General features: G+C 33.4%; 2 protein-coding genes across 2 annotated transcripts; both read left to right on the top strand.

Annotated features, from left to right (window-relative positions):
* Nucleotides 1–548: 548 nt before the first annotated feature.
* On the top strand, nt 549–1,539 carry LOC107892411 (uncharacterized). Its single transcript, XM_016817496.1, has 2 exons — nt 549–732; nt 806–1,539. Exons 1-2 carry the CDS (start codon nt 549–551, stop codon nt 1,537–1,539), a joined length of 918 nt encoding a protein of 305 aa, XP_016672985.1.
* Nucleotides 1,540–8,608: 7,069 nt separating this feature from the next.
* On the top strand, nt 8,609–9,586 carry LOC107890408 (glycine-rich protein 23). The gene has a single exon (XM_016814824.2). The coding sequence runs from the start codon at nt 8,868–8,870 to the stop codon at nt 9,405–9,407; it is 540 nt and encodes a 179-aa protein (XP_016670313.1). The 5' UTR covers nt 8,609–8,867; the 3' UTR covers nt 9,408–9,586.
* The last annotated feature ends 2,620 nt before the right edge of the window (nt 9,587–12,206 follow it).

Raw genomic sequence — 12,206 nt, 5'->3', positions numbered from 1 at the left:
GTTATAAGGAGAGAAAGAACACCGGTTGTGCTTTCGCTTTGTTTCGGTTGTTCGGTTTCTTCCCAACACCGCCTACTTATCCCCAGAAATGTAGTTGCTATTTGTGCAGAATCCAATGGAAGGGGTTTGTTTATTCCTGCTCTCTATGCAACTTTGATCTTTCACTGGATGATTTTCTTTTTTCATCACCAACAATCACAATTGCAAGTCATGAACACCCGTGGATGCTTGTATCTAGAAAAATGTCATTTGTTTGTGATTTTTGTGGCACTGACGGAGATCACACCCCCTATTTCTGTGCTACATGTCACCTCCTTGTCCACAAGAATTGCATTTCATTACCACGCCACATCATGATAACACGACATCGTCACACGATTTCTCTTTCCCATTCTCTTCGACAGAATCAAGTTAAGGATTGGATGTGCAAAATTTGTTATGAGGAAGTTGATATAAGGTATGGCAATTACCGTTGTCCTACTTCTCGTTGCCATTATATTGCTCATGTATGTTGTACAACTAATAAAGCAATTTGGGATGGAACAATTATGCCAGAAGGCTATGATGAGAGGTCCGAGGAAATGGTGGATGAACCTTGGAATTTGATTACTGATGTTGTTGAACAAATTCGTATTGGAAAGCTAATGGTTGCAAGTGAGATCAAGCATTCCTATCATGATCATAATTTAAGACTCACTTTTAGTGGGAAGACCAAAGATGATGATAGTCAGTGTAATGGGTGCACGAGGCCTATATCAACCCCTTTTTTATAGTTGTGAGGAATGCAAGTTCTTTATCCAAAAAGATTGCGCTGAATTGCCTAAAGAAATGCCACACCCATTTCACAAGCATTTGTTTACTCTCTCAAACTCACACAATGAGTATGGTTGTCAATGTTGCGATGCTTGCGGTCGTGTGCATCAAGGGTTTAAGTACAGATGCTACAAAAGAAATTGCGGCTTCAGTTTTGACATTCAATGTATGTTATTGTCGGACACCTTGAAGCACCCAAGTCATGAGCATTCACTCTTTCTTGTCCACAACAACGAGGGAACGAGTTGCAGTGCTTGTTTCAGAAATTTACAATCAAGGGATGTTGCATATAGATGCATGAAGCGCTGTGATTTCAGTTTAGATGTAGGTTGTGCATCACTACCACTCACTGGTTGGTATAAGTATGACAGGCATGCTCTTACTTTGACTTTTTCTGATGATTCTGAGCCTTCTCAATTTTACTGTGATCTCTGCGAGAAAGAAAGAGAGCCAAATCGTTGGTTTTATTATTGTGCTGATTGTGATAACTCTCTTCATCTCAATTGTGCTATTGGGGATCTCCCATATCTGAAGCTTGGGAACAAATTGGAACAATATGGTGGGCATAAACATCCATTCACTGTTGTGAAAAACATTTGGAATTGCCCTCCATGTAAGGTATGTGGTGAGGTTTGCAATGGGCAGGCCCTAGAATGTAAAGTATCTGAATGCAATTTTACTGTTCACTGGAATTGCGGTTTGAGTCTCTTTGAAGCATTTGAATGATATTCCACTAAATTTTAAGAAACAGAGAAGCCGCAACATCACAGGTGTGTGGTGTTGTGTGGAAGGGTGTAGTAGATTTGGTAAAAATGAACGATGGCCTTAGTTGTAATCTGCATGATGTGATGTTAATGGCTGTTGTTTGAGCAGTAGAAAGTTGTGTTAGATGAAACATGATTTGTAACCACACATCTTTATCTTTCACTTTTATATTTGCTTATTATGCTTTCAACTTTTATCTAAAATTGGGTCTTTTACCAAAATATTACAAAAAAATAAAATAATATCAAAATAATATTATTTTTTAATTTATCAAAATAATACTAAAAAAACAAAACAAAACAAAACAAAACAGTAGAAACCTGGATGCCACAGGCGGCACCAAAGGTGCTTGTGGTAGAGGCGGCATCAAAGGTGCTTGTGCCAGAGGCGGCACCAAAGGCGCCACTGCCACAGGCGGCACCACTTGTATTATAAGTCTAGCATCCGTCCAGCTAAAGGAGAAGAAGAAGAAGAAGAAGAAGAAGAAGAAAAGCAATTAATGCTTAGTAAGTTCGTATAAAGGAAACTTAAACTTACTGAACACATTAAATTAAACAACCAAACATACTTTCATCATGCCATATGTCAAACTTTTTTTCCTATACACATCACCTCATAAGGTTAGTAAGCATACATTACATATAAATTCCAAGTAAATCATGTCATATACATAATAAGACTTTAGGCTTTATATATCATCCATCACATATATACCCATTACACATTCTTCACATTTGAATCCATATAGTTAATAAATAATAAGTAAACATAACATCTATGAAACATAACATATATTAAGAAATGAATTCCGTGCATATTTCATCCATCACATGATAAATTCTCCTCCTTTTCATTTCATATATTCATATCCATCTTTTCATTTCATATGAACATTAGTAACATTAAGTTTAATACTTGTCTTTCCATTAACCTTTACTTACTCGTTGAACCATACAGAATTACATCGGATACTCGGGAATGCTCAAACAAAGTGTGCCTTTTCATGTAACCATAACCTTTCTAATAGTGCTCATACGAGCTATGAAATAGGTCTGCTCACACAAGCTATGGGTAGGGATGTTAGCTACACGATGCTGTTTACACGAGCTGTGGAGAATCCACAACAAATGCATGACCTCAGCCATCGGTAGGACATCCAGGACCAGCACCCGAAATCGTATAATCCCTAATGACATGTCATCTGTATCCTAAGAATTCTCAAGGTTCAAACGAGACCCTTTTTCTATATCAATCCTTTAACTCATTCCAATGCATCATTCTATATTTATAATCCACATGATTCACATTTTTCACATTTTGCTATCAACTATGTTACCATTACAACTCAATCCAAAATACTAAATAAAATGTATATTCAATAATGGTTAAACAATGTATAACATTAATTAATCATGCATCCAAATTAAAAATTAACTCATTTACCTTTGTACAAACTTACCTAGATTAGAATGGTTGCTAAAACGGAGTCAACAACTAGTTCGAAACCTTAGCTTTTTCCTCGATTTAAATCCAATTGTAACATTTCTTGATCTAAATAATAATTTTCATTCAATTAATAAAACTCCATCACTTAAATAATCAATTTTATTCAATTAAGTCCTTCCATAATCATTTTTACAAAATTACCCCAATAACTTGCAAATTAACCATTTTAAGCTAAAATCTAAGTTAGCCAATTTTTCCCTAGGCTCATATTAGCCCATATTTTCCCCCATTTTATACATTATACATGGAACTTTTACTATTTCTCAAATAGGTCCCTAACATTAAAATCATTAAAAACCAGTTAAGACAACATATTTTAACAATCAAGCTTAATAATCTAACAATTAAATTCACAAACACACTTAAACCATTCATGGTAAATCCCTAAATTTTTAACAGTTTTACGAATGACCCCCAAGTTAGCTAGATTAAGCTACGAAGATTACAAAAACATAAAAATCATTGAAAACATAACAAATTTACGTACCGTGTAAGTCAATTTAACCAAGGTTGAGAGCTTGGTTTTTCTTTCCATGGAGAATTGGTTTCCACCAATAAAAGGTAGAAGGTGATAATTGTTTTTCTTATTTGTCTTATGTTATTTTATTTTGTTTAATTACAAAGTTAACCTTAAAACAACATATATTATAAACTAAAATGCATGCTTATAGCCGTCTAACTAAAATTATTTGCATATTGAAATATTTACGGAGCTTGGTTTATAGAAACGAGGTTCTGATACCTTTTTTTTTAAAGCACTTGACTTTAAGGATATACCACTTAAACTTAACTATTCAATCAAATAATATAAATTATCATATAAAATTTTATTATAATACTATATTTAACTCATAAATATTAAATTGTAATATTTAAGGAGTCACTTGTTAGATTTGTGGCCCCGAAACCACTGTTTCGGCACTACTGAAAAACAGGCTGTCACAGTAAAAGTCCAATCGCTATAGAATTTTAGTTGTTAAAAGACTTGAGGACTTATATGACAATTAGCTAAAGGTTCAAAATGGTAATTAAACCATTTTTCTTTATAAATTAATAGATGATGAGGGAAGATTCCACCAATTTTGATTAAAAGTAGATTAGGCTAATTAAAGCATAGTTAAGTTAATTAATTTGGGTAATTAAGAATTTAATCATGGTATATAAAGCTTAAGTTAGTGGAATTGCTCATCTTCTCCATCTCCCCGAACTGCACCAACCTTGGAACCTAAAGAAGAAAACACTTTGAAAGCTTTTTACACCCAATAACTATTTGGTATGTGTTTTCAAGTCTTTTTCTTGTAATTTTTTTATTGATTTGAGGTCATGGGAGCTTGATTTAGCTAGCCCATATATCAATTTGTAAAATTGTTAAATTTTTTGGAAGTTTTAATTGTTGATTTCTTGAAGAACTAGGCTTGAAATTGGTAGATTCTAAGCTTAGAATATGAAAAGGACTAGAATGAAAATTTAATTTTAGCTTGATTATTAACTTTGTTACATTAGGGACCAAATTGAATAAATGTAAAACTTGTTATAAACTTATGTTAGAAATAAAAAGTATAAGGTCCCTAGTGAGAATAATTGAAATCAAATTTTAATCCGAGGCTAGAAATTAAAAGTCATGACTATCCCAAGTACAATGACTAAATTGAATAAATTGTAAAATTTTAGGGATATCTAAAAATAAAATTATATAGGTTCGTACATATTATAGCATAAAGTAGAAATATTTAGTATTGATTGATGATATAAATAATTATTTAGATCAAGAATTGGAACGAAGTGGAACTGATCAAGGAAAAACCAAAATTGCAGATTAGTCCTTGCAGTATCCACTTTACACATTTTGAGCAGGTAAGTTCATATATTCAAATTGAACTCTGTTTTATTTTATTTTATGTATGACATATACTTGAATTTATATATATATTACAATATGACATATACTTGAATTTATATATATATATATATTACAATTGAGTAGAATTAATGAATTTGGCACCTAGGTCTCGATATGGACTAATTTGTAAATTCATGTAACTATTATTTAAATGGAAATAATACTGAGTTCAAATATGATTATTGATTGATTATATGACTAAAAAATGAGAAATGAAATTATGTACAAGAAGTGGGTATTGTCAAGCATACGAAAATGATGCTCGAATGAACTTAGTAAGAGGTTAGGATATATATGGCATGCAATTAGGGTTATACACATGATTAATTAGGGATTTTACATGTTATTACGAGATATAGCATTTATTGTAGATTCTAAAGTTATACGTATCGTAGGTTTAGTCCGAATGGAGTAACCTCGATATGATGTCAGCTTGTGTGAGCAACTCTATTATAATGCCAACTTGTGTAAGCAACCCTGATATACTGTCAACTTGTGTGAGTAACTTATTCCCGAGTATCCGAGTCTATTTTACTATAATTCCATCAGGCAATGGTCAATTGATTGGAAATAGAATTTAAAGCATAAAATGAAAATGAATTGGTATTGATGACACTTGAAATATATATTACTACATGATTCTATTTTAAATGTTGACAATACTTATGATTCGAGAGCGTATCTAATGCATTCGATTTATAATGATGTTGTATGTAGAGATATGTCTTAACGTGCCAAGGATAGTTAACTTGATTGCCAAATAGAATATTTAACTATGCCTTAATGATCAATGTATGTTTTAGTTTCCATTTGAACTTACTAAACATTCTAAATGCTTACCTTAACTGTTACTTCCTTGTAGATTTGCATCTTGCTAAACCTTCGCGCCGGACCAACGGAGAAGCACACACTATTCTATGATGGTAGTTATATGTTCATTTTGAATCTAGACTATGTGGCATAAACTTAAGGGTCATATCCTTGTATGCTTATGGTCATTTTGAGTTGAATGGCATTATTTGCCTATGGTAATGGTTAATGATGGATATACCATTTGGTATTTAAGTTAATATTGCATATTTTGGTAAAGGTTAAATGATATTTGAATGATGATTATGCTTTGATTGGTTTGACATCTTAAACTATCAATTAGGTCATTGAGTTAGTTGTGTGAATAATGCTTTAGGGGTGGTAAGTTGAATCATGTTAGTATATGTTTTGATGAATTCATGCCATCTTTTGAATTGATAGTTTCCAATTAATAAAATGTTTATACTTGAGTTGAATTTGAAAACATTTGGATAGAAATGAGTGAAATGCATATGTATTTGGCTAAATGAGAATGATTAGTTGGTAATGTATAAATTGGTAATTGAATGGTTTTATACTTGAGTTAGTTGTAAATTGGTTTGGTTTAATGATCTTATCTTTATAAAGATAGAATGAGAATAGCTTGGGAATGATCTAAAATCACTTAAAACAGGTACAAAATGTGCATTTTGGCAAAAATAGGGGCAACATCGCAGCGAGAAGTCTTTGTCATCGCAATGTCATTCGATAGTGAGTGACATTGCAACATGGGTATGTATGACGTCGTGATGTGATTCATTGTAAGGACAACGCTACGACAAGGAATCTGAGGTCGTGATATTGGCCCAAAACGTTTAAAAACCTTATACTTTAGTCTTGCTTGATATTCAGGTTAGCAAAAGAGCTTTCAGAAGCTCGAGTGAGACCAAAAAATGTTTGTGTATCATGTTCTGAATAATTTTTAATGTTGAATCACATGTTTAAGTGATTGAAAAGTATATGATTGCCCGTAATTACTCCAATATTAATCGTAACACTTGATAACTCAGACTTGACAATCGGGTCATGTAAAGGGTGTTACAAATTTACCAACAAATTTATCCCAATCCCAAGTATTATACTCATTAACCATGTCACAAACTAAGGAAGTCTCATCCATCAGAGCCAGATCCATACACTGATTCTACAACGGCTCTAACTTTGCAATCTGCACATTTGCCTTAAAGTTAATTGATTTTCCATCACCAATGCTCCAAAGCAACCCTTGTTTTAAATCATGTAAACTTTAGCAAGCAATAATCACATAAAATAGCAATTTGGTCTAATAGTGCTAGGCAAACAACCATCACCAGCTTTATATTTATCTCGCATAATCACACCCAATAAGCCTCCCTCTTATGGATTAAATTGAACCTCGACTTAATAAAATAGGATTGGTTCTGTGGTTGTAGCAACTGATGCCTAAGCCCTTGCATTTAGAAGGCTGACAACATTTATCCCATTTAGCATGTGCTAGTTTTCGTTCACTGTTCTGGATCCCTAAATGAAGTTCTTAGCCAACTCTTTAATCTCTTGACAAATCTTAGCTAGAAGAAATACTATATGCAATAATTGGGTATAACAAGAATGACTCGTTTAGCTAGAGTAAGCCTTTTCGCCATAGAAAGTATTTTCACATCCCAACCATTTAATTTTCTCCTCACTTTATCAATGACACATTGAAAAGTGGAAAAGGACAATGTTCAACATGCCTCAAATTTTTGTATTTCTTGTTAAAATTTCGTAACAAAAGATTGAGTTAGTTTGAATCATCGTTCATCAATAGATTATGTTCATTGTTATGTTTTGTATTGACTGTAATATTGGATAATAAAAAGGGCTATCATTTCTTAATTTATTACATGTTGCCCTTAGACAAACCAAAATAATAAAAAATATTTTTATCCAAATCCCACCTAAAATGGATTGGACAAGTCACTCAACTAGATCTGTTCCAAGACCAAACTACCCACTTAAACTCGAAGTTATGCACAAAATAAGGAAAGATTTGGACAAGAGTATATGACCTGAAAGATGGCTTCGACACAACAATTAGGCCTGTTTAAAATATGAGTGGGGCTTGGGCTCCAACATTTGAAACCTAAGCCCGAGCCTGGTCTTGACTTGTATTGAGCGGTAATTAAAGCTTTTGTTAGACACCGATTTGACATGAGTTCAAATTGTGTTACCCCCATCCTTTACCCTCAATATTGTATAAAAAATGTTAAGGTGTTTATGTTAAAAATTTTAATAAAAGAGAAAACATATAAAATTAATAAATATTAAATTAAAATAATACAATTAAAAAAATTAAAATAATAATATAAGTGGATCTAGAACAAGTTTAGGTTGATCATGTATAGAGGTGAAGCCAACGGAGGGGCCTTTCCTTCCCTTGACCAAATGGGAAAATATTATTAGTAGTCCCTCTAAAGTATTAATTATTAATTTTAAGTCTTTTAGTGATTCAAATAAATGAAAAAATTGTATTTTTGGTCCCTCCTAAAAATTAATTATATAATCTAAGCCCTTTTAGAATAAAAGTTTTAGTTTTGCCCCCTCAAAATTTTAGAATTTTATATCGATTCCCTAAACAAAATTTCTAAATTCATCCGTAAGCATATACCAATACAAACAAACTTGAGCAAGAATAAATAAAATATATTAATACGATAGTATATTACTCTTCACCATCAACACCTCTACATCCAACCCATACAGCTAAAACTCAACTCTAACATTTAAATCTTGAGAAATGCATGCATTAATAGACATTCGAAAACCCATGCCGAAACCTCATAAAAATATTTGTTCAAATCCCTATTAATCATATTTTTACAGTAGGTCTTGGAAATTTAAGACATCAATGTCCTTTGCCTGCATTTAAGCTCCATTCAATGCTCACAACTGTCCACCCCTTTCTTTTTTAGCCTTTAAAAGCCGATCTCTAACAGTCCAACACAGACCAGATATACTTAGAACCAACACACCAGAAATTAGATTAGATTAGATTGTGTAATAGAGATAGAGAGACATGGCAAAGTGGAGTTCATCGTTGCTTGTTCTTCTTGCATTAGTTGTGGTTCACGCTAGTGCAAGAAATGTTCCCACAAAGACTACTACAATGGCTGCTAACGCCGTGCCTAGTGCTGCATCTGCGTCCGTTGGTGACCAAAAGAACTTCCTTACTTACGGTGGTGCAGGGGGCTTCGCTGGCATTGGCTCAAATGGCATGCCATTTGGTGGTGGTGGGGTTCTTGGTGGGGTTACTCCCTTTGGTGGTGTAGGTGGACTTGGTGGTGGTGGTTTGGGTGGACTTGGAGGAACCGGAGGATTCGGTGGACTTGGAGGAACCGGTGGAGTCGGTGGACTTGGAGGTCCCGGTGGAGTCGGTGGATTTGGAGGTACCGGTGGAGCCGATGGACTTGGAGGAACCGGTGGAGTCGGTGGATTTGGTGGTGCTGGTGGTGGTGTAGGGGGTGGAGTAGGAGGTGCTGTTGGCGGTGGAGTTGGAGGTGGAGCAGGAGCAGGAGCTGGTGGTGGCGGTGGCGCTGGTTTACTTCCTTCCCCATGAAATATCCTTAATGCATGGGAGCTTTACCAAAAATAGTTTACTCCGAAATCGTCTTCTTTGTTTAGTTATGTTTTGTTTTGTTAATGTTTTTTCTAAAAAAACAAAATGTTTGTTTGTTCTTCCTAGTTCTTGATTTCGTGGGTCTAAATCCTATGTCCGCATGAAACAGATTTAACTTATCTGCGTTTAGCCTTTTATTTTTGTGCCAAAGTCACCCAATTATTACCATTAAATTATTATCATCAACTTTTTTTCTTAAAAAAATTACAATTAAAACTCAATTGTCCAAATATATCTACACTTACATTAAAATCCTCAACATAGAAATCGAACTTAAGACACAGATTCCAACACAATTATTATCATAAGATTGTTTGCAGATTTTTGAGACATTTATATATTTATGTTAACACTTTACTTTTAAGTAAATCAATGTGACATTAGTTTTTAAAAAAATTAATGTGACGTTAAAAAGCAGAAATAAATTTTCTCCTGTTTCTTTATTTGCTAGTAAAAGCTCTCATGCAAGAGAAATGATTTCGTTCAGGATTTCTCTTTCTGAAATTTTTTTAAAGTGAGTGGTAACTCAAATTTTTGAATAATAAAAGTATTATATTTAGGGTGTTATGTTCGATTTAGTCTTGGGTTTTGTCTTCCCATCTTGAGGAGAGTCTAAAAAAACTCATGGAGTTTAATAAGAGAACTTAATCCACCAAAGAAACGTTTCTTTTAACATTTTTGGCCTTGGTGAGGTTCGAACCCATACCCTTAAATGGCCTGGATGGATTCGAAACCATCAAGGACAAATGCTAAACATTCCCTTGGTTGTGAGGCACTCCACAAACTTCGTGAACCTTTTTACGCTCTCTTCGAAATCGAGAGATAAAACCCGATACTAAAACCAAGCATAGATCCCTAGGAACAATACATCTATTGAGGGTCTAAGATCAACTTAGAAAACCACCTCCCCTCAACATATATGTCATCGTATAATCTTTTTCATTTAAATTACATACATAATCATGTTTCTTTAAAAACTATGAGAAATTATTTTATAGACCATTTGCATTACATCGTCCATAGTCCTGCCTAATTAAAAGAAGACACATCATCTTTAATTTGGAAGTTTAGTCTAAATGCATGTATGATATGAAAAGAAAAAAAGAAAAATAATGTGTTCTCTTTTAATTGGACGGGACCATAAATAATGTGGTGGAGAGGATCCATAAAATAATTTTTCACCAACTATTTATAATTTATTGCACATAATAATTAAATAATAACAATATATTTTAATAAATACTCATTAGTGATTCTAAAAACATTTTTAAGAATCTAATTACATGATAAAAAAAAACAATATAATGCAATCATTTTTTTTTTCGTACAAGACGGATCAGGAACATGTGAAAAGTTAAGAAGAAAGCATGCATGCGAGGTTATTGTGATGGCAGGGTAAAGTTTTTCATTAATGAGGGTGACCTACTATGTAACTATGAGCTAGGTTGTCAGCCAAACCTGAAATCAAATTTACTAAGGGGTCTGGCCTGGTGACCAAATTTATTAATGGGGGGGCTGAACCAGTGGTGCAAAAGCTAGCCAGCCATGACTGGTTTACGTCTTTACCTACTGCCCACGCAAACCAGGCTTCATTAGCTTTTAGGTTTTCATTTAATTTAGGGTTTTGCTTTTACAGCAGGTAGTGTACAGACAAAAGATCTTTACTCAGTATGGATATTACAGCAAAAAGAAAAACACAGTTTCATTTGTACATGTAGTAAAGCTAACTGCAATGAGTATTCGATTTTCGACCACTTCAGCAACATCATCATCATCAAGGTAGCAGATGACAGACATCGCTATAGAAGCTTCTTCCTAGTTATTGTCGGAATATCAGTCATATAAGAAGACAGCGAAGGTTACGTATACACACAGACAGTACTAGTACTCTTATCTATTCAGTTGCACAAAGCACACCAGTTTCACGAAGCCGCTGTGTCTCATTTAATACCGAAAGTATAGATTTCGATGGTTAAATTCATAATTATATTAATAAAAATATATAAATAATATTAATGTTGAAATTAATTATCTAAACTCGCTTTTGAAATTAGATAAAAATTAAATTGTCTTTGAAATGGTAAAGTTGGAACAACCAAGATCATGGTTTTCAAGGTTAAAGTCTCATGATTTTTATTATATGTTTTTTTTCTAAATTTATTAAAATATAAGAGACATGAAGACCCTCAATTATAATATTTCTTGCTTTATAAAATGAATAGATTTTTTGATAATTTTATAATTCAATTGTACCTCTTGGTAACATCAAATTCAATTAGACACTTAATAATAATATGGGTAAACTACCCAGTTAGTTACTCTAAAATTAGGTTGTTCCTATCATGGTCACTCCAAAAAAATGTTAATTTGGCCCCATCATTAAAGAAATTTATCAAATTGATCACTCCATTGTTAAATTTAATGGAACGCTCTCCGTTCCTATTAATGACGACGTTAAGGGATGCTTCTTGTTTCTTCCTGTTGTCCTTGTTTTCCTTCTCCTTTCTTCTCCTTACCCATGGTCATTGCTTTTCACCGTCACTACTGAGATTGTATGACGTCTTCTCCGATGTTAGTCAATCCAAAACCACCAAAATGAAGCTCAAAGCCTCCTCTTCAAACCCATAGGGTTAGATTTCTAAAAAATAAAAAGATCTCTCAAAAATTGTGAGGTCACTTCAAAGTTTTAGAATTTAATTTCATGGTCCAATCTCCTATTCCTGTCATTGATATGCCTTA

Source organism: Gossypium hirsutum, chromosome D08, assembly GCF_007990345.1.
Source record: "Gossypium hirsutum isolate 1008001.06 chromosome D08, Gossypium_hirsutum_v2.1, whole genome shotgun sequence".
NCBI lineage: Eukaryota > Viridiplantae > Streptophyta > Magnoliopsida > Malvales > Malvaceae > Gossypium > Gossypium hirsutum.
The sequence above is the reverse complement of the archived record's forward strand: the minus strand, read 5'-3'. Positions and strand labels throughout refer to the sequence as shown.

Coding starts and splice junctions, on each gene's coding strand:
- LOC107892411 (XM_016817496.1), top strand. CDS start 549: ATGCCAGAAGGCTATGATGAGAGGTCCGAGGAAATGGTGGATGAACCT. Junction 733..805: donor CAAAGATGATGATAGTCAGT/GTAATGGGTGCA, acceptor TTATCCAAAAAG/ATTGCGCTGAATTGCCTAAA.
- LOC107890408 (XM_016814824.2), top strand. CDS start 8,868: ATGGCAAAGTGGAGTTCATCGTTGCTTGTTCTTCTTGCATTAGTTGTG.